This window comes from Malaclemys terrapin, chromosome 3 (genome assembly GCF_027887155.1).
Source record: "Malaclemys terrapin pileata isolate rMalTer1 chromosome 3, rMalTer1.hap1, whole genome shotgun sequence".
NCBI classification, from domain to species: domain Eukaryota; kingdom Metazoa; phylum Chordata; order Testudines; family Emydidae; genus Malaclemys; species Malaclemys terrapin.
This window is the reverse complement of record NC_071507.1, coordinates 142,826,708-142,851,853: the sequence shown is the minus strand read 5'-3', so window position 1 is coordinate 142,851,853 and position 25,146 is coordinate 142,826,708. Positions and strand designations below refer to the sequence as shown.

General features: G+C 41.7%; 2 protein-coding genes across 3 annotated transcripts in view; one reads left to right on the top strand and one right to left on the bottom strand.

Annotated features, from left to right (window-relative positions):
• Positions 1-21,051, top strand: part of NT5E (5'-nucleotidase ecto) — a 38,393-nt gene extending 17,342 nt beyond the window's left edge. The window contains exons 5-9 of the mRNA XM_054022552.1: positions 2,432-2,586; positions 4,260-4,368; positions 6,221-6,370; positions 15,044-15,244; positions 19,826-21,051. Of these exons, the coding sequence (XP_053878527.1) occupies positions 2,432-2,586; positions 4,260-4,368; positions 6,221-6,370; positions 15,044-15,244; positions 19,826-19,989 (779 nt within the window). The 3' untranslated portion in view covers positions 19,990-21,051. The remainder of the gene's footprint in view (positions 1-2,431; positions 2,587-4,259; positions 4,369-6,220; positions 6,371-15,043; positions 15,245-19,825) is intronic.
• A 1,165-nt stretch (positions 21,052-22,216) lies between these two features.
• SNX14 (sorting nexin 14) overlaps positions 22,217-25,146 on the bottom strand; it is an 82,915-nt gene continuing 79,985 nt past the window's right edge. For both annotated transcript variants that reach the window (XM_054022550.1, XM_054022551.1), the window contains one exon: positions 22,217-22,415. In XM_054022550.1, the coding sequence (XP_053878525.1) occupies positions 22,377-22,415 (39 nt within the window). In that variant the 3' untranslated portion in view covers positions 22,217-22,376. The remainder of the gene's footprint in view (positions 22,416-25,146) is intronic.

Genomic DNA, 25,146 nt, shown 5'->3' with positions numbered 1-25,146 from the left:
GGACGCATGGCGGCATGTACCAATGTGGTACAGTACCAAAGGATATGCCTCAGACCCCATCCAGATGTGGCTGGCATCAGTCTACTCCCTGAGAAGACATCACCTAGACTCAACACTCACGATTCCACCTCCGGTCATCGCTTTGTTGACCTGGTGGAGAGACCCAGGATCAGTAATGGTAGGGATATCCTTTGCTGCTCTTCAATCATCCATTACCCTAGTCTGAGATACATCAGGGTGAGGAGCCCATCTTGGCAGTTTCAGGACTCAAGGCTTCTGGTCCCAGGAGGAACTTGCCCTGCATATAAATGTTAGGTATGCTTGGCTTCCCCAGATCTCAGGCAGAGTGGTGCAGGTTCTGATGGACAACACTGCATTAGTGTTTTCCATCAACAACCAGGGAGGAGCCCTGTGCCTTCAGCACTGTGCCAGGAGGCTCTCCAGCTATGGGACTTTTGCATGAAACACGTCATTCACCTTGAGGCATCACATCTCCTGGGAGCCCAAAATGCCCTGGCAGATCACCTCAGCAGATCCTTTTCTTCTTCTTCTCACCATGAGTGGTCTCTTCACCTGGAGGTTGTCAGTGTCATCTTCCAGAGGTGGGGGCCTCCCCTGGAGGACCTGTTCGCCACAAGGCAGAAAAGGAAATGCCATCAGTTCTGCTCACTATATGGGCTACCTTTCCGATGCTTTCCAGCTCTCAGGGGCAGACCACCTACTGTATGCCTTCCCACTGATTCCATGGGTTCACAAGGTCCTCCTGAAAATCACAGGACAAGGCTGTTATCCTCATAGCACTGGCATGGCCACACCAGCATTGGTTTGCCACGCTTCTGGACCTCTCAGTAGCAGGTCCACTCACACTCACACTCCCCCTGGACTTGATTTCACAAGACCATGGCCAGTTGCTTCACCTGAACCTCGCCTCCCTGCACCTGACTGCATGGTTGCTATGTGGCTGAACCCTGAAGAGCAGGTCTGCTCGCTAAGGGCTTGTCAGGTCTTGATAGGTGGTAGGAAACCCTCCCCCAGGACTACCTACCTGGCCAAGTGGAAATGTTTCACTTGTTGGGCCTCCGAGCTGAACCTCTCTCCATCCTGATCTTCTCTGCAGTCAACTGTAGACTATCTGCTACACCTAAAGCCTCAGTGTCTGTCTCTCTCATATATTAAGGTTCACCTGGCAGCCATCTCTACTTTCCACCCTCTGTGGTGAATGGCAGATCTGTGTTCTTCCACAAGATGATGGCTTGATTTCTCATGGGGCTGGAAACACTCTACTCTCAAGTTCATGAGTCTCTTCCCCCTACGGACCTAAACCTGGTCCTGTCGAGGCTCACAGGGCCACCCTTTGAATCGTTGGCATCATGCTCTCTACTGCTTCTCTCCCCGTAATAGGTCACCTTCTTGGTGGCAATTACCTCAGCTAGAAAGGTCTCTGAAATCAAAGCTGTGACATCAGATCTCAGGTTTGTAGTGGGTCAGTGCCCCCTTAAACAGTGTTCTCCAAGGACAAGGTCCAGCTGTGCCCCCATCTGCTCTTCCTACCAAAAGTGGTGTCACAATTCCAGAACTAGGATATTTTTCTATGTTTTCTTCCCAAAACCTTACAAGACCCAAGGAGGAATGGTGCCTTCATACGTTGGATATTAGGCGGGCCCTCGCCTTTTACATTGAGAAAACTAAGTCCTTCTGCAAGTCCACCCAACTCTTTGTAGCAATTGTGGAAAGAAGGAGAGGGGTACCCATGTCATTCCAGAGAATCTCATCCTGGATAACCACCTGTATCTGAACTTGCTACAAGCAGGCAAAAGTTCCACCTCCAGTCATAGTCATTGCTCATTCCTCAAGAGCCCAGGCTTAGTTGGCAGCATTCCTTGCACAGGTACCCATCCAGGTCATTTGCAGAGCTGCAACCTGGTTGTCTGTTCAGACCTTCACTTCTCACTAAGCCATCACCCAGTGGGCCTGCGATGTGCCGGTTTCAGGAGAGCAGTGTTGCAGTCAGCATGTCCATGAACTCCAAGCCCACCTCCGGGGGTACTGCTTGTGAGTCAACTACCATGTAATGGATATGAACAAGCACTTGAAGAAAAAACGGTTACTAACCTTTTGTAACTGTTGTTCTTCGAGATGTTTCTCATTTCCATTCCATGACCCAACCTCCTGCCCTTCTGTTGGAGTTAGCCGGCAAGAAGGAACTGAAAGGGTGGGGTCGGGGGTGCCCCTTTTACCAGTGCATACGCGCATGACTCTAGAGGGTGCTAGTGCCAGCCCAAAAGATGCCACAGAGGGGAAAAGTCTCCAGCAACTGTGCACGCGGTGCGCACGCACCTAGCATGGAATGGTCATGAGCAACACATTTCGAAGAACAACAGTTACAAAAGGTTAGTAACCATTTTAACCTCATTCTATGCTTCTATTTTAGATAGAGTCTTGAAAGAAGAAGTTGACAAGTGGAAGATACAGCTAAATAATTTTTCTTCCCAGGTGATAGGAAAAACTATAGTTTACCTAAATGGTACAAGTCAGGCATGCCGTTTCCAAGAATGCAACTTGGGAAATTTGATTTGTGATGCCATGGTAAGAAACAACAGACTATAATTTAATCTGAATTAATATTTGAGGGCTTTGGGACAATTCAGCTTTACTGGACTCTCTAGAGAGTTCTATGATTCTTAGGGTTTTGTGTTGCTTTCATGTTAAAGTCTGGTAATAGTGAGATCCCTAGCAGAGTTCATAGAATTCTGAGGCAGCAGTTACTCCTTTTATAAGTGTTTGACAAAGAAGATCTACCAGTTCCTGGATAGGTCTGGAATATGTTTAGCTCTCCCTTTTGGACTTGATCCTGAGAGTCTCAAAACTCCCACAATACTCATTAAAGTCAATGAATAGCTCTCAGGAACTCACTGCTATGCAAGTTTCAGGATGAAACTCCTTATGTGGGGCCAGGGCTGTTCTCAATAGAGCAAAAAAGAGAACGGATCAGAAATTGTTCATTTATCCCTGGCACTTGTTGCACAGAGTTGTGTGGATACTACAAACTCTCTGGGAATAGTCATTTGAAATTTTAATCAAATTTGCTTTGATTATTAGTGTAGTGGATGGTGCCCAATATTCACAGAAAGACAATTTCTCATTCATAAACAAGTTTTTATGCTGAAAATTTGCTGAAGAACTAAGGCTACCAATTAATTTTTAATTCCCATGGCTGTTGTTCATGTCCAAGGAGATTTGAATTAGAGTAAAAAAATTTTCAACACCATCAAATGCTCCACTAAAATCCCAATACAGTGATCGCTGCTATCTCTTCCCTTCAACCACTATTTTTGTAATTTACCTGACAAAGATACTAGATTAGTCTGGTAGTGTTTATTCTTAAACCAGGCTGATTATTGCCTCATTATTCTATAGCAGTCTTTTTTGATTCTCTTGCTGAGTGTGTTTTCCATTTACTTTACTAGAGATAAATGCAGGAGGATCTCATTAAGTGAGGGTCTAATTTGGTCCTCTGAGCAACAGGTATATAGATTGCTCTTTACTTATTGGAAAAATCTGCACTCCATTTGCTTTCCTCCAATCTTCTAGTTCTCTACCTTCACAGGATTTTTAAGAAGGTTTCAAATATTAAATGCTAGTGATACAGTAAGTTGCTGTCAGGTCCCTTAATAATCTTGAAGGCACATCATTAGACTGGTTTATGTGTTTAAATTTTCTAATTATTCCCCTTCAAGGTTTTTATGAACAGCTATATTTAAGGTCTTACACATCTCTCAAAAATTAGGAAATGTGAAAGTTATTGCTCTGTATTTCAACATTTTCTGAAATAACACATCACCCTTTAATTTTCCTTTATGACACTGTCTATGAATCATCCCTTCCCTCATTTAGTTTTGGCTTTAGAGGGTGCAGTTTAGAGTTCTACCTCCTATAATGTCACACTCTCGTTTTCAAAAAATTCCAGAGATCAGAGGAAGAAAAGACCGACAGAGGCTTATTTTTAAACTTTATCTGTTTGTAAAAATAATAAATAATAAAACTGTGGCTGCAGAATTTTTAAAAGTTTGTTCTTTAAAGATAGCTGTAAATGGCATGATTGATTAATTGGTTTTCTCCCTAACTCCTAGGGAGAAATCCAGGCCCACCAACCTGGAAAAAGCTTCCAGAAACTCCGATTTTGTAACTTGTAAAATTCCTGCATCTAGATTAAGCAAAGATTAAAAAGTGGTTAAAAATATTTTATGCTAATGTTACAGATTTACAATAATCTCAAACATCGAGATGAAAATACATGGAATCATGTTTCAATGTGCATCATAAATGGCGGAGGGATACGGTCACCCATTGATGAACACAACAATAATGGTATGTTAGCTTGTTTAATGCTGCTTTTTATACTGTTGCCTGTACTTTTACATATTTTGCTATCATGCACTATAACAACTACAAAAGAACAGCTTTTCTGGATTCAGGACTATGGCCCTGATCCTGCCAATGCTTATAATTTTTAGTTGATGTCAGTAGTTTCACTGGAACCACTAACATGCATAAAAGTTAAGCACATTGTATACATAACTGATTCTGAAACGCAATCAGAAACCACTAATATCTATATTTCAGTTCTTGAAGGTATACAGTATAGTCCCAGAATTAACAAATTAATTGAGCAAGCACCAATAAAATACTGGAATTTTAAGAATAATGAATAATATTCTCTCAATAGAGCTTATCCATTTTAGTATTCTAGACATAATCAAAATAGAGTTCCACCAACAGATAAAATTGGATCATATAAAAATCTGAAATAGCTTACAGCCATACTACCTCTTGTAAGTCTGGCCTAGACACCTAGGCTGCATCTGCACTGAGGCTATTCTCAACTTCTCCCACTGTTAGTTTAGCACTAATGCAGCTGCAGCCATGCTGGCACTGGTGACCGAACTAGCAGGGTTTGGTCACTGATGTTTTTACCACTATGGCTTGTCATTATGCTCAGAAGAAGTGGAGATGGTATTCTTCACTTCCTGTTCTAAACTTATGTAGGGTGGCTATGTCTGTTAGAAACCTGTTATGTTCTGCCACATAAGTAAGTAAATTCTGTATCCTCTTATGGTGCCATATATTCAGTCTAATATTATAAAATCTAAGAACAATTTGTTTTAATTTTGGATAACTCATTTTGTAGGACTACTATAGCAATTGAAAGCAACAGGATAAGCTGGCTAAATTTTGTAAGAACTTCTGTTTTTTTCTTGTCCCCAGATTGACAGGTAGCCATTTTCCACTTATCATCTTTCATATGGCAAGAGAGGTGATAAGCAACATTCAAATAACCCAATTCAGAGTAGTGAGCCAGCAGGTCGCTTGGGAAGTGGCTTGGTGTAAATTCTGAGATGTTGCTGGCAAACAATTGAAGCGAGTATTCATTTACAGTGAGGTCCGTCATTTGCGACTGGTGCCCAGAGTCATTTTGCGCCGTTTCCAGGGTAGGTTGAAGCCTGGAAGTACTTTTGTGGAGTTGGCAGTAAGGTGATTGCTTGGGACGTTGGCATTGTCCCAGAATTCTTTCCTGTGTGCCTCAGGATTGCATGACAATGCTTAAGAGCTTTAGCCCGATCCCAAAAAGGCTTGTGATATTTCAGGCATATCTTTGGGAAGTTCTGAAGGTCCTCAACAGTGTCCGTGTCCTTCTCCTTCAGAACTTTTGGAAGATAGTCATACATAGCATGGGACAGACCTCCTACATTAAGTAGGTACACCTGTAAAGCTGGTCCTATGGTTCTCTGCTTCTGTCCCAGACAAGGACTCTTGACAGATTTTTGCATTACTAATCCATACCAGGAGATCGACAAACTGATGTCTGGTAGCCTTTTGACAATATTCATTGTGTTCATTATTAATATGTAGCAGAAGCACCACATAAAGGTTGTCACCTTGCTCCCATTTCCACTAGTGAAGCTGCAGTATAGGTGGGTTATGCGTATCACAACGTAAGCAGAGGTAGAAAATCCTTAGATATGTCTAGCTGGCCAGTTTGGAAAACTGAGATGCAGATCAAAAGATGGAGTCTATACTCCTGTACTATTAAATTACATTGCTTCAAATGATACACGGCTTTATAGGTTATGTAGCACACTATTAAGTGATCTTAAACAAGATATGTAAGGTGCTTTATTATGAAGAACATTTGTTTACATAAAGTGTTGTTCTATCCAAGGTACTATTACGATGGAGGACCTGCTAGCTGTGCTGCCATTTGGAAGTACTTTTGATCTGATTGAGTTAAAAGGCTCCACTCTCAAAGAAGCATTTGAGCATGGTGTGCGCAGACATGGACAAGGAACTGGCGAGCTGCTGCAGATTGGGGGTTAGTTACTCTCCCTTTTTTTTTTTTTTTTTTTTTTTTTTTTTTTATTATTATTATTATTCTCTTTCCAATATAGCCATACTTCATGCTGCCCTTGTTGGCATTTATACCTCTGGGGAACCAGCTGCACTGCCCCAAATGGAAATGAAATAAAATTGAAAATACATTTATCTTCGTGGTAGTTCTGTGCACCATTCTGTTGCACAGCTTTTCTCCTCCTTCATCACTAATGAAATCTAGAGGCAGGTCAGTGTTGTTGCTGGAGGCTACAGGACTAACTTCTCCCCCTTTGTTCAGTCTACCAGATTTTTTGCCTCTGGGGGTGGAACAAGTTGGCGGTTCAGTTTCCCCCACCATTTTGTTTTTGACTTTATTTTTATTCATTGTTGTGCGGCTGCGACATCAGTCTTCCCCCTCCTCCCTGGATCAGGTAAATAGCAGCATGGTGGCTTCAACCACCTGCACCTGTTGTTCCCGTGCTTCTCTGCAGGACTCCTCTGCCCCCTCAGAACAAAACTAAGTAATGTTCCCTGCGTGAGGCAGCACTTAGATGCTCTACTGAGGGCAAATTGTGCCCTGCCTGTTCCCAACCAGCTGAGCCCCGCGCTGCCAGATACAGGGCTCAGAGTCAGACCAGCAGCTCGGGTCCCCACCCTGCCCCAAGGAGCCGAGACTCCAATGCAGAAAAGCCTGAGCAGGAGCTTCTGAGCATCTGGGGGGAGAGAAGGACGCTACCCAGCCAGCTCAGGAGGTAGGTTGCTCAACAGACCTGGGCCAGAGGGAGAGACCCCCCTGAAAGGAGCCAAAGTCCCTCCCTAACCCCCGGCTACTGAAGTGGGGCCTCTTCTCCCTGAGGGAAAGAAAAAAGGCTCCTATACTGCTCCCCTGCCTCCCCCTGTGAATTGAGGGATTCTTATGATGTTCAAAGATAAGTCTGGCAAACCCCTCGGGGTCCCAAAAAGGTAAAGCAAGCATCACCTTTGCAGCGCAGCAGTTAATATTGTCAGTGAACAATGTATGCAATTGTCAGTGGACAATGGATGCAAACAGGAGTTAAACCCTTCCTTTGCCTTCCCCAGGTAGTGTTTGCTGGGGCTTTTCTGCTACACAGAGGCTCTCGAGTGTTCTGTATCATGCTCACCACCTCTTCCCCAACCCTGCAGCATGTCTGGGCCAGCAGAGGAGCTTGTCCTTCCAGGGCAGTCCTGCCTCAGGCTGCAATATAAAGGGAATTGTGGTTGTCTGGCCTTCCACTCACAACCATCACTCTGCCAGGGAAAAGGGCTCAGATTTCACACAGCAGTAGAATGGAATTGTGGCTTCTGATCATCAGCCAGAATTTAAACCCTTGCACTGCCCAGAAATGGCTTAGAAGCTGGAAGGTAGGAAAGAGTCTCTCGCTCTCGCCCCTCCCAATGACTGTCTCCAAATTAAAGCCTGAGGAGTACTTCAGGCAGTCTGACCAGAAGAGATGAGGATTCCATTCCCAACCACGCTGCACCATCATGGGGTTACAGAGGTGTAAGTGTGAGATCCCTTCCCATGTTCAAAATGATCCTGACTGACTGCTTGACTGCACGGTGGGGAAATGGGCAACCCGGGGATGGGATTTTTAATATGCACTAATGTGCTGCACATTAACTAGTCCACATATGCCTGTTAGTGCTCACGAAGAGTTCCCTAGTGTGTGTTAACAGCACTACGTTAAAGCACACTAGGGCACTTCTCGTGTGCACCAGCAGGGTCTACATGGACCAACTAACGTGCACCACGTTAGTGCATGTTAGAAATCCTAACCTCGTCATGTCTACATAGTGATGTAATGGGCAAGACCTGAGTAAAGACCCGAGTGGTACTAGACTGCTCCTACTTACGTGGGTGCTAGCTAGACTGGAGGAGAAATGCAGGCAGCCTTTCAAATTCTCCTGGACACTTAGCAAGCTATTCCTACAATCAAGATGTGTACCAGTAGCCCTCCTTGGTGGTATGATCCCCCAGACCAGGACAAATAGCAAGCTACCTCCTGCCTCTAACGTCCAGGGCAAGTACCACACATACATCACCAAAGAATCCTCTCTTCCTTCCCCCCTTCCCCCCGCTCCCCCCAAAAAAACCAACCAACCAACCAAACAAAAAAAACCATGCAAGACTTTTTCAGTACAGGATGCTGCTAGTGGCTAACAAGGAACTCATTAATTTAGTAAAATACCATATTACATACAGTTTCCCCTGGATACCTCCCTAGTACATCATAAGATCTAAATGTAGACTTCTCATTAAAGCCAAATGTTAAACTAAATGTTTCCATAAAAACAAATTCCATACATGTTGGGAGTGTAAGACTGGCTTCAGAAGGTTTGTTACTTCCAAAAAAGGAAGAAAAAAATGGACAAATAAAAAGCCCCATAGCTCATAAGAGCGATGATGCACTGCTTCAGATATACCCTTTCAGACCAAACACATTGCATATACTTTACTAAGAAAAGCCTTCCTCATCTAGGGGTATGATCCTTGCTTGGAGTGACATGTCTCAGATTTTGTCCTGGACAAACTCTTGATGTGATTTGTGATGAGCAATGGCTTCTAACTCTCTGGCTACAAGGAATCCATGTTATGCCCATGAATAGCTATTACTCATCCTAAACAGATATCTTGTGCATCCCAATTTCCAGATGAGGAGCTGTTTGTGGAGGCAGAGAAATTAGTAGCTGAGAGATCACAGAGGTCTCAACCCTCACTATCAAAACCAGCGTAAAAAATCCATTGGTTGCTACCAATAGCAAGGGTATCCAAGAAGGGATTATTCCTCTAGTAAAAGAAAAATCTGGAGTAGGGCTGGAATTATGACTAATATTAGAAATTCATATTAATAATAGGAGACTACCAGACACTAATTTAACCATAAATTCCTATATTAAGTACAAAGGCAAAATGGTATTTTATACAATTGCTCTAAACATGCCTAAGAGCCTGAAAATAAAGTCACTACACCCAATACAGTAACAAAGTATTCATGGCCGTGATCATTATACTTACAAGTAGGCCAGGCCTAGGGAAAGCTATCTCATTTGGGCAGATCAGGTAGGGTCTAACAAAGAACCCTCAAATTCAAAACTCTTTTTATACCTTTTAACAAACAAGCGATGTCATTGCCAATTACTGACTTCAGCTAAAAAAACAATTTGAGACAATTGCTTCTTTGTTCCAGTCTTAATTCAGATAAGATTTACAACCACCTTTCTTCCCAAGGCCTTTCTGGCCAACAGTTTTCCATTGCACCTGACTTCAGATAGGTTCTACTTTTAAAATAATACTGGGAACATTTATGTTGGCTCCTTTTTAGACAGATTTCCTTTGTCTTATTTAAAACCATCTGCAGTCACCCTTATCAGCCAGAGGTCTTCTTTTTAGAAGCGTCCCCTTATCTCAGTTATTCTTTGAGCCAGATATCCTATCTACTTCATTCCTTCTGGCCTTATAACTCATTGTTTTCAAGGCCTCCCTTCTGCTTGTGAGTCAGGGCCTTTCTTTGCAACACACATCTATTTCCTTAACCAAGCTTAAGCTGACACATTCTTTAATTTCATATTTATGCTACAAACAGAAACTTCCAAGGAAACCTAAGTAAGTTTTCTTTCAAACCAACAAAATCCTCAGCATGACTGGGAGGGGAGGTGCATTTGTGTACAAGAGCTTACAGTTCCACCACAAGATCCTTCCGATTCACCCTCTGCATCCTGAGTCTTAAGTGACAGGTAGTAGTCAGAGTAAAGCACAGGTCGCACATTAATCCTATATCCCTGCATAGCTAGCATGCTAATCAGTACCTTGTGCAGGGAAATAGTCTATCAGAAACCGTGATGGGGATGGTCAGGCCTAGCAGTCAGAGCTGTGGCAGCAGCCAGAGCCAGGATCAGGAGTCCAGAGCAGGGTTGGAACAAGGTGAGAGTAAGAGCAAGGCAGGATGAGGAACAAGCCTGGAGCAGGCTATGACTTGTGGATTCTGTTTCTGCTATCGGGTAGAGAAGAGTTCCAACTCATGAATCACCAAACCAGCTCCAGGCATGTGGCTTGGCTGGAACCTAGCACAGGAGTGACTCATCTGTGCATGTGGTTTAATCAGGGTCTGGTTCAGGGATGACTCATAGAATATCAGGGTTGGAAGGGACCGCGGGAGATCATCTACTCCAACCCCGTGCTCAAAGCAGGACCAATCCCCAGACAGATTTTTGCCCCATATCCCTAAATGGCCCCCTCAGGGATTGAACTCACAACCCTGGGTTTAGCAGGCCAATGTTCAAACCACTGAGCTATCCCTCCCCTTACACAGACTCAGTCATAACTGGAAAGCTGCTGGAAAGGATTCATAGCTACAGGTCCTTCAAAATCCAGAAGAGCTTTTGATCCCAATGCAGAGAATTGCTCACCCAGATTTCAAAACAGACATGGCTCTGGCTGTAATTTTACCATAACGGTAAAGATTTGCAAAGATACAAGACTTTGCATCAGTCACTTCCTGAGGGGGTCATCAGTAGCCAGTTGTCTCCAATGAGTAGGATTGCTGGTATTGTGCATCAGCTCTATCCCCTGAGCAGGTTTCTGAAAATGTGCCTGCAGAAATTCTTTGAGAGCCTAGAAACATGCAACTGATGCAGTGGAAAATGAGGTGTCATTGTAAGATCACATCTGAAGGCCTCTTTGTGCGCAGATGGGTGCAAACAACATACTGAGAGTTAACCCAATTTTCACTCTAGACCTTGCATACTCACTCTGGAAGCAAGCCTGACTGGGGAGCAGATTTGGAAGACAGACTTCCAAAAGCACAGAGTACACATCCCTTTACTTCACTTTGACAGCACTATCACAATGTGTCTGGACAAAAAACTAAAAAGCACAAACATAGTCACATGGAATTGGACCAATAGTCCATTAAGGTCTATGACAGTGGCTAGTACCAGCTGCACCAGTAGAAGGTGCAAGAGACCACCTACCAGGCAATCACAGAGAAGTCGCCTACTACCTTCCATTCAAGGTTGTCTTATGATTGATTGATTGTATCCCTTCCAAAACCAGGGAGTAACCAGAGCTCAAAGTTTCTCTGTGGGAATGGAAATAATGTCCTGGTTAGAAAACAATCTGCTGCCTTTTAAGACAGTTTACATAAAGATAAAGGGAGAGCTGAAGGTCTCCACTGGCCCAGAAGGCACTTTGGACTTGCTAGATAGTCAAGGACCCCACATTGTACCTGCTGAAGAGACCAAATCTCTTGAAGCAGAGATTCCTTCATTCAGACTAGGAACACCTACAGGTAACAGCCTGGGCATTGGAAGAAAAGTGTAGTTCAGCATGGATTCTCCATTACAGTTTGGTATCTTGACAGAACTCAGCCAGGAATTCTCATGTATTGATCTGGCCAAATGTACGTTTCTAGTGCAAGGGGAAGCAGCAGAAACTGCCTCTTTGTGCAGTGCCAAGCACATCGGGATCCTAACCTCTAGATGCTATTGTGATACAAAGTCCTGGTGATCTGAGTTACATTAAGGTTTCATCAGGATGACGGGTTGGAGTCCTACATCCCAAGCACCATAAAAACAGGTACCAGCCCTAGTGGCATTCTGTAGGTAGGCTCACCGGATGCTCCATTTGAGTATCATCAGATGCCAAAATGAGTCAATGACAGATTAGACAGGTCCTGTGGCTGGTTTTTCTAATTGCCATTACCTCTGAAAGGCAAGCTTTGGAATTAGTTCCTCAATCTATACAAGAACCACACTGATGTTGTCATGAGGAAAAGGTTATTCTTATAACTCCAGAATCTTTTCTATTCAAGGTAAGTTCTTTCCACAATTTCTGGGAGATAGTGCCATCATTTTGGCCATCCAAAATGCCAGGGCATTAGGGCCTCAAGTTTGCCACAGGCAGGCCATTAAATTCTGCACCAGTTGGCATGCTGGGCATCTGGGAAACTATTCACAGAAGTCCCAGTGGGCACTGGAGAATACGTGTCTGAGCCTCATCTGAGGAAGACGTGCAAAGTAAGTTTCCATTCCTCTACCACGGCATCCTTTGGTAGGAAGATGCTACGAGGTTGATTTCCATGTAACTTGTTAGCTTACAAATCTCTTGTTTTATATGGTGTCAAGGTTCCTTCTCCACTCTGAACTTTAGGGTACAGATGTGGGGGACCTGCATGAGAAGCTCTAAGCTCAATTAACAGCTTAGATCTGGTCTGGCTGCCACCACTCCCAAGTACTAATTCCCTTCCCTGGGTAGCTTTGAGAGACTCTTCACCAATTCCCTGGTGAACACAGATCCAACCCCTTGGATCTTAAAACAAGGAGAAATTAACCATCCCCCTTCCTTTCTCCCACCAACTCCTGGTGGACCCAGATCCAACCCCCTTGGATCTTAAAACAAGGAAAAATCAATCAGGTAATAAGAAAAAGGTTTTTAATTAAAGAAAAGAAAGGTAAAAGAAAACCCTCTGGGAGAGATTAGCATACCAGCTACTCTCACAGACAACAGATTCCAAACACAGAGGATGTTCCCCTGGGCAAAACCTTAGTTACACAAAAAAAATACCCAAATACCCAATTTGACTATTTCTCTAATTGCACAAGACAGGTTACAAAGAAATAAACATAAACCTATTTATTTCCTTCCCTAATACTCACTACTTAATAAGATGCTGAATTCTGGAGCTTTCCCACTCCAGTCAAAATGAAACTTACACAGACAAAGGGAACTTCCCTCCTTCCCTTTGAACCATCTTATCCTCCCATTAGTTTCTCTGGTCAGGTGTCAGCTAGGCTAGGTGAACTTCTTAACCCTTTACAGGTAAAAGAGGCATTAACCCTTAACTCTCTGTTTATGACATATGGTAAGAGCATCCAGTCCTGCCTATTATTCTATGTAATAAGGATGAGCAGAGGTTTTTTTTTAATTATTCCTAAAAATGGGGGTTAGACTAGATGACCCTTGTGGTCCCTTCTAACCCTATGATTCCCTCCCCCCACTTCTAGGATTTACTACTTGCTACTTCCCATTAGTGATGAATGCGGACAGAAGCTGTGAAACAGAATAAGAAAAATTACCAGATAATTTTTTCTGTTAGCAGCTTTTCTCTGAAATCATCCTGTCTTGCTAGTCTGGTAAATGACCAGAATACAAAATTGAAAATTTTCTCTGAAGGGCAACTTGGACATATATTGTCTTAAAGTTCATTAATACACTATATCAAGTTGTTCTCTTAATGCTAATAATAGGTTGTTGGAGCATTTCTCTAGCTTTGGAACAACTCTTCAGGTGGCCTGAGCTGACAGGCAGGGCTTAGTTCTAGGGCCTCCAGCAACAACACTGGACCACCTCCAAATACTATAGGTGGGGGACATTAATCCATTAGTAATGAATGAGGATAGAAACTACTAACAGAAAGAGAATGACCAGGTAAGAAACATCTCATTCATGTCTGTTCATGTAAGAACGTTTTTAACCAGCCTGAGGAGACATGCGGGAGCAGCTGCACTAGATTCTGTAATACAGCTTGTACTGTAGCAGTTCCAGAGCAGTGGGTAGGGTACTCCCCTTTATTTCAATAATCTGTTTGTTATAGCAATGGCTTGACTGGCACTTTTGACTAATTAGGATACCTGCCTCTAAGGAAGGTAAAATAACATTCTGCTTAAAATTGACCTAGAGAGGTGTGTCTGGCTTCCCTGCAGACTCCTATTTCCTGGTTCCTGTTTTCAATCCTCTGGTAAAAAAACTGCGCTAAATCAGTCCAGTGGATAACCTCAACTGTCCTTTCTCTCTGGCCAGTTTGTCACCAGTGTCACTGTGCTATGATCTGACTGTGAGGTACCCTCATAACTATATTGATTGGATTACTAATCCTTTTGAAAGGAGTTGTTTCCTGTACTCGACTGGTGATTATCTTGACCTGTTTGTACTTCCTTTAATGCTAGCTCTACTGCACGTTCATGCTGTTGCCCTCAAATTAAGAGACACCTTAATGTAATTGCATGGTTGGTAGGTTTCATTGTCTGGCTCTGCATTTTAATACTGTATTAATGAGTTATGGCCCGAGTTATACCATCACTACTTAAACTTCCATACATAGTGTACAAGGAGGCCAAGAAGTCCATAGAGCCTAGATTGATTTGATTTAGTAGCTACAGTATAAAAAAGAATGAAGAACATAGCCACGATCAGTAATAACCATGTGATGGCACATTCCTTCATACTAGCTCATTTCAACCAGTAAGATAATAGTATGTAAACAAATGCATGACAAGGAGGCAGACAAGGAATATGGTGAAGAGGGGAGGTCTCTGACTCCAATATCATAATCCCACCCACTCCCCAATGAACTGTTTGTGTGTGTCAGCAGCCAGGAGGGAACCGGGAAAAGAAAAAGGGTATGGAGCTTGAGATGGGATGCTCCCTCTGTTCTCACAGTTCTAGTAACCATGAATTTTCTGGAGTAAAGAGTAAAAGCTGATTTGTGTGTAAGAGGGGGACAGGGTAGAAAGCTATTTACAATAAGAATGTTCTCTTTCAAAAGTCACAATTCTCACATGCGGAAGTGTAGAGTGTCAGTTTAATGATTTTATGGATCTCAGGTGCTCAATTGGAGCTATTTAAAGTGATGTCTAAAAATGTGTTTTCTCCTAGGCATTCATGTGGTCTACGATCTTTCCAGACCACCAGGAAGCAGAGTTGTCAGCATAGAAGTTCTTTGCACGGCCTGTAGAGTACCAGCCTATGTACCACTCCAAATGGATGAAACGTACAAAGTGATTCTTCCTTCTTTTCTGCAGCAGGGAGGAGATGGATATTCTATGCTAAAAAATAAATCACTGAGTCACAATCAGGGTAAGCATAGACACTCCATATTGAATATGTAGCAAGCGATTAGCCATGTAGTGGACATCAAAGACTAACATCCCCCTAGTTTTAAGAATGTTAAAGATGTTGCTATAATACGAGACCTCACGATTTCATCTTAAATAGAATGGATATAATTTGCTTTGAGTCGCTGAACACTCAGGGCTAATCATCCTGATTTAACTCCGTATCTTTCAGTTGATAATTGTTAGGCCTGATCCTGAGAGAAACTAAGCGCCTGCAACTTCCATTGAAATCAGCATCTCTCAGAATCAGGTTCTCTGGCTGCATGTAACAGCTTAGACTAGCACAGAGCAGGAACCAGTGTCACTAACATATCATTTTAAGGAAATGAGCAGAAGCGTGCCAGAGGGGCCACCGGTGGTATCTGCAATAAGTACGTCGTGCACAATAATAAATGAAAAGAGAGTGGCTGCTTTCATCTACACCTCAACCATGCTACCCACTAGAAATATACTTGCTCAAGTAGCTTTTACCAAAAAGGTTCGTCTAAAATCTAAAGGAGAGTCAGTGTCGTGTGTGGATCACCAAAGCTGCATCGCCAGGTACTGAGGTATCCACTGGACAACATGGAAACAGGTTATAGAAAGGGAAAAAAAATCCTTTTTCTGTACAAAATAGAGCCAGCAGTTTAAAAGCTAGCGCTGCGTCTTTTGCTCCTATTGGAGCCCTGTATCAGATTGACTAGTCACGAGCGAGTATATAGCATCAACATGCAACTGATGGTACAAGAATAAAAGCCAAGCCAGCACCAGAGGGAAAGAAAATGAATGGATTTTTCTAACGCCATTTTAAGAATACTTAAAACAGCATTTAAGTGTTTAGCAAGTACAATACTCTGCCCTGTATAGCTGCCATCCAAATCTGTTAGGAAGAAAAACTTTTAAAGGATTTCATGTTTAACATATAGTTAATAGCCACTTGTTTGTGTATCTTCAGAAATGAATTTGAATAAAGGACAGCCTTCCATAAAACAGAGTACCCTGTAAAGGCATGCTTCTAGATCTAGCACAAGTTTTCATTTGGTCTGTAATGTTACCTGACTTTGATGGGTCTCCCATTTCCAGACTGGCTACTGTCCTGTTAGCTCAGTCCACAAAAATATAAAGAAAGTTCCCTTTTGGTCTTCAACAAAAGGTGATGCCATTTTAGATTTGGTAGGGGTGATTAGTGAGGATCTCATAGAAGAACTGATCATAGAGGACATCTTTGTTTTGAGTGATCATGAGCTAATTCAATTTAAACTAAGTGGAAGGATAAACAAAAATAGATCTGCAACAAGGGTCCTTGATTTCAGTTGAAGGGAACTGTTTAGGGAAATGGACTGGACTGAAGAACTGAAAGAGCTGAATGTGGAGGAGGCTTTGAATTACTTAAGTCCAAAGCTGTAGAAACTATCTGAAGCCTGCATCCCAAACAAGGGGAAAAATTCGTAGGGAAGGGTTGCAGACCAAGCTGGCTGAGTGAGTATTTCAAACAGGTGATTAAGAGAAAGCAGAAGGCCTGCAAGAAATGGAAGCAGGGAGGGATCAGTAATGAAAGCTACTTTTTGGAGGTCATAAAGTGTAGGGATAAAGTAAGAGCTCCCCAAAGCCAAGCAGAGTTGGACTTTGCAAAGGAAATTAAAACCGATAGTAAAAGGTTCTATAGCCATATAAGTAAGGGAAGAAGAAGTGGGATTGCTGAGAATGGGGTGGAGATGAGATTATCTATGCATGGTCCAACACTTTAAAAACTGAGGCAAAGTATTTGTTTATGAGGCTAATGAAGAGCTTGGGGTAGTGGCAGGGTGGCTAATGGCAATGAGGATATGGAGGTAGAAATTACACATCTGAGGTGGAAGTTAAACTCAAATAGCTTAATGGGGCTAAATTGGGGGGCCTGGATAAGCTCCATCCAAGAATATTAAAGGAACTGGCACATGAAATTGCAAGTCCAATAGCAAGGATTTTAATGAATGTGTAAACTCATTAGTCATATCCTATGTCTGGAGAATTGCTATTATAGATCCTATTTTTAAGAAAGGGGGGGTGGGGAAATGTGATCTAGGAAACTACAGGCCTGTTAGTTTGACCTCAGTTGTATTCAAGGTCTTGGAACAAATTTTGAGAGAGAAAGTAGTTAAGGACATAGAGGTGAACGATAATTGGGATAAAATACAACATGGTTTTACACAAAGTAGATCATGCCAGAGCAACCTGATCTCCTGTTTTTTTAGACAATAGAAATGCAACAGATTTTATCTACCTGGATTTCAGTAAGGCATTCGATACAGTTTAACATGAGAAATTATTAAATTGGAGAAGATGGGGATTAATATGAGACTTGAAAGGTGGATAAGACATTGGTTAAAGGGGAGATTACAATGGGTCATACTGAAAGGTGAACTGTCAGGTTGGAGGGAGGTTACTAGTGGAGTTCCTCAAGGAGCAGTCTTGGGATCAATCTTATTTAACATTTTTTATTACTGACTTTGGCATAAAAAGTGAGGTAATAAAATTTGTGGATGACACAAAGGTGGGAGATATTGTTAATATGGGGGAGGACTGTAATATCATACAAGATCTGGATGACCTTGTAAACTAGAGTAATAAAAATGAGATGAAATTTAATAGTACAAAGTGCAAGATCATGCATTTAGGGACTAACAAGAAGAATTTTTGCTATAAGATAGGGACTTATGTCAGTTGGAAATGACAGAGGAGGAGAAAGATGTGGGTGTATTGGTTGATCACAGGATGACTATGAGCTGTCAATGTGATATGGCTGAGAAAAAGACTAATGCAATCCTATGATGCATCTGGTGAAGTATTTCCAGTAGAGACAGGGAAGTGATACCTCATCTGGAATACTATGTGCAGTTCTGGTCACCCATGTTTAAGAAGGATGAATTCAAATTGGAACAGCTGCAGAGAAGGGCTACTCAGATTATCTGAGGAATGGAAAACCTACTTTGAGGGGAGACTCAAAGAGCTTGGCTTGTTTAGCCTAACCAAAAGAAGGCTGAGGGGAGAGATGATTGCTCTCTATAAATACACCAGAGGGATAAATACCAGGGTGGGAGAGGACTTGTTTAAGTTAAGCACCAGTGTAGACACAAGAACAAATGGGATATAAATTGGCCATCAACAAGTTTAAGATTGAAATTATGTGAAGGTTTCTAACCATCAGAGGGGTGATGTTCTGGAGCCACCTCCTAAGGGGAGCAGTGGGGGCAAAAAACCTGCAAAACTGAGCTTGATAGTTTTATGGAGGGACTGGTATGACAGGACTGCCTGCAATGGCATGTGGCCTATTGGCAACTGCCAGTAGCAAAAATCCCCAATGGGTGGATCTGGGACAGTAGATGGGGAGAGCTCTGAGTTACTACAGAGAATTCTTTCCCAGGTGTCTGGCTGGTGGGTCTTGCTCACATGCTCCAGGTTTAACTGATCGCCGTATTTGGGTAGGGAAGGAATTTTCCCCTGAGTCAGATTGGCAGAGACCTGGGAGTTTTTCACCTTCCTCTTTAGCATAGAGCCTGGCTCACATGCAGGTTTAAACTAGTGTAAATGGTGGAGTATCTGTAACTTGAAGTCTTTAAACCATGATTTGAGGACTTCAGTAACTCAGTCAGAGGCTAGGGGTCTATTAGAGGGGTGGGGTGAGGGTCTGTAGCCCGCAATGTTCAAGAGTTCAGTGGTGGTCCTTTCTGACCTTAGTCTGAGAGTCTATGGTTATCACGTCCCTCACAGATGGGATCTTTTGAGCCAGAGCTATTTCAAAGTCAGTTAATCTATAGTGCCTTTATCTTCATTAGGTGAATATATTTTGCATAGTTACCACTTCTTTTGTAATGTTAAAACAACTCCCAGTAAAACCCTCTGCAGAAATAAATTAACATACTGATGGAAAATTCACATGGAGTCTGTGTGCACAAGGAAGCACACAGTTCCTAAACATACTAAAGATGTAACACTGGAAAGGTACAGTGCATAACCTCTCAGCTATACATACCTGTTACCTGCATAACAAAGCAGTGTCAGAGAATCGTTTGGAAATGGGACTCTGGATCCCTGTGTGTGTAAACATGCTAGATATGCACTAGTAATCCTACAAAGATAAACCAAAGTAACTATGGCAAGGGCAATGCTTTTCCCAATAAACTTTCAGCTGCCCACTGTGACATTCTGGAAAAAACTTTTCACAATAGTTGAATTGTTCTAGCTCTCCATCCCCGTAAAAGACACATTTATAATCCATTGTGATTTCCCCAGTCCCTTGATGTCATAAACCAGTGGTTTGCAACCCTAAAAATTTTCAAATGGAGGAGTGGACCCCTTTGGAAATCTTAGACATAGTCTGTGGACCCCCAGGGGTCTGCAGACCACAGGTTGAAAACCACTGTCATAAATAATTGTGCTCTCCTGAATATGAAAATGTAGTAGAAAGCAATTCCTTCTTCAAGGGAAATTAGTTTAAAATGAGAATGAAGAATACAAAGTTTGGGGGTGCTATTTAACATTACTATTAATTTCACATATATATATAAAACTTCTGTTTATCTAGGTGATCTTGATGTTGAAGTAGTTTCCAGTTACATCTCTAGAAGGGGACCTGTTTTTCCAGCAGTTGAAGGACGAGTGAAGTTTTCTGCAGGAAATTTCATCCAAGGAAGTATTACGCTGATTGCTGGCTTATTCACTGTGACATTCCTGCACTTCATTTTTTAATTCTTATTTGCGACGCTTTTAGACTGCTGCTAGAAAGCCTGCTCCCCTGCCCTTTGCCTGCACCTCCCAGCACATGTTTAAACAGGTCCTAGGTCTTGGCATACATTCAGTAATTATAGTGGAGGCCAGCTGTACTACAGTCAAGATTGAGACCAGCTCTCTTTAAAACATGGCTCTTCTAAATGCTGTATTATGTGCTTGGTTGCCTTGAAATTTGGTGTGCTTTGTAGGGGTTTGAGGTAGGAATATTGATCCTAATCTGGGGTCACTTGACTAAGGGCTTCCTGAGATGTATCTCTCTGGGGAACAAACAAAACAGTTTTGCTGAAGGCTGACATTCTAACAGGTTTTTTTTGCCTAAATCTGGGTATCAAAGCTTGGCTCTAAAAAAAAGCTGTGAAGCATCCTATACAGAATGATGGGGCATTTTGGCAGGTAGTAGGTTTCCAAATTTGATACAGCAGGTTTAAGTGCACTTCCTTGATGTTTCTACCCTCAAACTCAAGTTCCAAGGAGCAAAGCATTAAAGGAAAAACATCTTATTCCACGGAGAAATATATTGTATTCTATAGAAATATTTACAAAGCACATATCTGTGTAAAATTTTCCCTCCAACTCTTCCCATGCACACTGAAACCGTGAAATCAACAAATCTTTTTTTCAGTAGTGTAAGTAAATTCCTTATAGATGCATTACTACTTTCCTCTGTCGCCTGTGCAGGGTTGAAAACTTTAAATGTGAAAACAGTATCCAGTTTTTAATCACACTTATCTTGGCTACATCAGTGCCTGAGATAATTTGCCCCCTCTAATAGAGATTGGTTTAAACACTGAAGCACACTCAGCTCCTCTTCCACTAGGAGATTAAGACTGCCACATTATTAGAAAGGTGGGTTCCTAGGACATTGCAGAGTTTTTGAATTTCACATACCATCTCAAAAGTATGCTGTACTTATTCCTTGAACAGGTACTCTCTTTTTATAGAGGCAGCAACTTCCACTTGTAGATAAGAAAATGTCAGAGGCAAAGACTTCCAGCAGAATAAAAGTTAGTCTGATTAACAGATTGGTGTTTTTTAAACAGACCAAAAAAAAAAAAAAAACAGCAAAAGGTTACACCTATGGGCCAAGAAGCATACCTTGTAGATAGCTTCAGCTGGAATTCGACTGTATCCTTCAAGTTATCCAGTGAGATGGATTTGGCCAGCAGAATTAACATTTTAGCTATCTTTGTGCAAAAGGGAGGAGGGAGTAAATGGAACGGGGGATATAAAAATTGAGACTCACAGGCTCACTCTTAACAGAGTTTCAGATTTGTGTACTTGTTTTAAGCTTCTTGTTAGAATACAAAGCACTCTTATTTGGTGTTGACATTTTCTGAAAGTGCTGCCCAGAAGCATCTGTAAAAAGGTATAGCATGGATATGTAATATGTAACTACATAAGTAAAACTACTTTAAAAAAGAATTGTCGATGGGTTTTCTAATGGGTAGTTTGAAGGGGAAAAAAAAAGCTTAAAATGTATGGGTAGGACATCTCAACATGGAAAATTTCTTTAAACATTCTATTAAGAACAGATTGGGGTTCCCCCTCCAGTTTTTTAGTCCTCTAAGGAAGACTCTGGCAAGACTTCGTATTTGTGATATTTCTAAAGTAAAAAGAGCAAAAAAAAGTAACCTAATTATTTCTGAAGTGCTTCGTGCTTCATGCTTCAGCGTCAGTTGCTAGATAAACTGAACACTTTAATGATCATTAGCTCCCTGTTCTCTACAATGTGTAAGTACTTTTCATGCTAACAAAGTATGAAAGGCCAAAAACTAAATAAGCTTTGAGGTAATGATTTACGTGCAACAGATTCAATTTCTTCACTGTCTATGAAAAAAAGGGACATGGAGATTTATTTTGGGGAAATTTTTAGCAATATTTTACCATCTTACTCTAGCAAAGCTAAGTTTATATACAGCAGCCACCTCCCCACAAAAATCTTCCTAATTCCAGAGTTTTTCAAAATATCCTTTCAGGAAGATGACCCCTTTGTTTTTAGCAGTACCCATTTAGGTTTGGTCCTCTACAGGTCTGCTTTTCAATGTACAATAAACATTACCATATTCTCTCCTACACTGACAATTTTTTGTAAAATGAATATTGTGTCTATTAGCAATAGTTACACTTTTGAGGAGAAGGGTAACAAGTTCAAATAGCGGACAAAGTTCTTTAATTTCAATCAGTGTTAAATTTGAATTAAACTTTATTAGGCAAACAGATCTTCAGAAGTTAAATTTCCCTGTTATTTACAAGAAAATATACAATTCAAGACTAAAATGTTTCACATCCATTAAATTAGTGCACTGCAGACATTTTCCTTTTGGTGTTCATCCAAGCTCCTGCTTTTACATCCAAGATGATACAGAGGTAGCTTCCTTCTGAATCTATTATAAGTAGTAATTGAGAAAAAAATTTGCACTGTAATTTACTGAAGTATGGAAATATATATTTACATAAACAATCGCAATGAACAAAATATTTTAAACATGTATTAGAAACCATCATAATAAATATGGAGGTCCAGAAATTAAAGGATAATGTTCACAATTTTTTTCCCCCACTGTGCCTTAAATCAGGAAATGTCCTTTCTTTGTAGCTCCTGCTGTTCCCAACCTTTAAACCAGCTTTTCTGAACACAATCCTATGATCTAGAATCCCTCATTCTGAAATGAAATCTTTAGTCTTTACTCTCATTTCTCTTCATCCCCTGCTGTGATTTCTTCCTCCCTCTATCATCCCAGCTCACCACCACAGGGTTTCCAGGAGATTAAATGTACATTGGGTTTGAGACTGAGTTTATAGAATGGCATTTTACTGCTCTTCTAAAGACAGCTTTTATATAATCTATTTATGAATGTTTCATTTGGGTGTTAAGTCCAGTACATCTGAATTGATTAAATGTATACTGGTAATGACAAGTCTAATTAAATAAGAATCCAATATGTCAGACAGGAAGATTAATGGCTGAAAAGGGAACAGAAGGGCTAGAAAAAACAAAGATATAAACTTGAAGACTGGACTTATTTCATAGCACCACTTAAGAACTGGGTTATTTACCAAATACTGTATGTAAACAAGCTATGGCTTTACAGCATAATAGCTCATTTTAAACTAGGTTCAAAGGGGGCAGGTGACAAAAGTCCCAAGTAGGCACAAAAAAAGGCAACAAACAGAGAGCTAGATGTTGGGGGAGGAGGGATAGGGGCAAAATGGAAAATTACAACCAGGTCAATAGGAGCAACAAGAGGAAAAAGAGCAGGGGAATGTGCTCAACATCGTGGGATGACTATACACAAATGCAAGAACATGGGGAATAAATAGGAAGAACTGGAAGTAGTAGTACACATATTATGACTTAATTGGCCTCACTGATAAGTCTTGGTGGGATAAACCTCATGATTGGAATATTGGTATAGAAGAGTAGAGCTTGTTCAGGCAGGGAAAAAAGGGAGAAGGTGTTGCATTATACATCAAGAACATATACACTTGTTCTGAAGTCCAGAAGTAGGTCAGATGCAGACCAGCTGAAAGTTTCTAGGTGAAGATAAGCAGGGGTAGAGGGGAAACAAGAGTGATGTCATGGTAGGGGTCACTATAGACCACCAAATCAGGCAGAGGAGGTGGATGAGGCATTTCTACAACAAGTAACAGCAATATCCAGAATCCAAGACCCCTGGTAATAATAGAGAACTTTAACTACGCAGACATCTGTTACAAAAGTAATAGGGCAAAACACAATGTCCAATAAATTCTTGGAATGTATTTGAGACCACCTGTTTCAGAAGATGGAGGAAGTAATGAGGGAGACAGGGAGGAATTGGTTGCGAATCTGAATGTAGAAAACAATCTGGGTGAAAGTGATCATGAAACGACAGATATCATGCTAAGGAAAGGAAGGCGAGAGAGCAGCAGAATAAGGACAATGGACTTCAAAAAAAACAGACCAAAAAAAACTTGGAGAACTGGCAGGTAAGGTCACAGGGGAAGAAAACTAAGGAGAAAAAGAATTCAGGAGAGTTAGCAGTTTCTCAGAGACAATATTTAAGGCACAATTGCATGATGAGAATAGCTCAATGTGAAGGAAAGAGGAAGAACAGTAAGAAGCCAATATGGCACCATCAAGAGCTCTTTAATGACCTGAAAATCCAAAGGGAATTCTACAAAAAGTGGACACAGACAAATAGCTAAGGACAAGTACCAAATACCACAGGGATGTAGAGATAAAATTAAAAACTAAGGCACAAAATGAATTACACCTAGCAAGGGTCATAAAAGGGATTAGTAAACTAAGGAAATGTGGTCTAAATGAAATTACTATATGATGGGTGCACAACTGGTTGAAAGCCCATACTCAGTTATCCATGATTCATTGTCAAACTGGGAGGAAGTATCTCCTGGCATCCCACAGAGGGTCTCTGGAGCTTATTGTTAAGTCATCCAAAACCAAAGAAGGACCTTCGAATGCAGGTCGAGAAAGGTCTGGCGGACCTCTGGGGGAGCCCAGAGGACTGAAACCATGAACATCTTAAAGTAATAGCTGATGCCATGGTTCGAGCTGCCGAGTCCACACCATCCAAACTGTCCTGAAAATCAGTTCTGGTAACCAACTTACCTTCTTCCATCATTACAGTGAACTCCTGCCTGCAGCTCTCTGGTAACCTGTCCTTGAACTTAATGTTTTCCCAAAGCGTGATGTCATAGCGACTCAAGAGTGCCTGCTGGTTTGCAATCCTAAATTGCAGACTTCGCAAGGATTAAAGTTTGCGACCCAGCAAGTCTAGTCTTTTTGAATCTTTGCCTTTAAATGTTGATGCTTGGGTATCCTTACCTCTCCTGCTGGTTAGTAGCTCCCATTACTAAGGAGCCTGGAGGAGAATGAGAATATAAGTGCTCATATCCTTTAGAACGGTCGTTGTACCTCCTCTTGGCACATTTTGTTGTGGGATATGGGGCGGGGGGTCTACTCAAGTGCCTTAACTGGCTCCATAAGTTGCTTCATTAATCAGCAGAGCCATTTTAGAAAGGGCCATTGGTAACAATGTCCACTAACTTGCGAGAACTCTCACAGATCTCCTCTGCCTGAATGTCAAGAACAGAGGCTACCCTTCTCAGTAG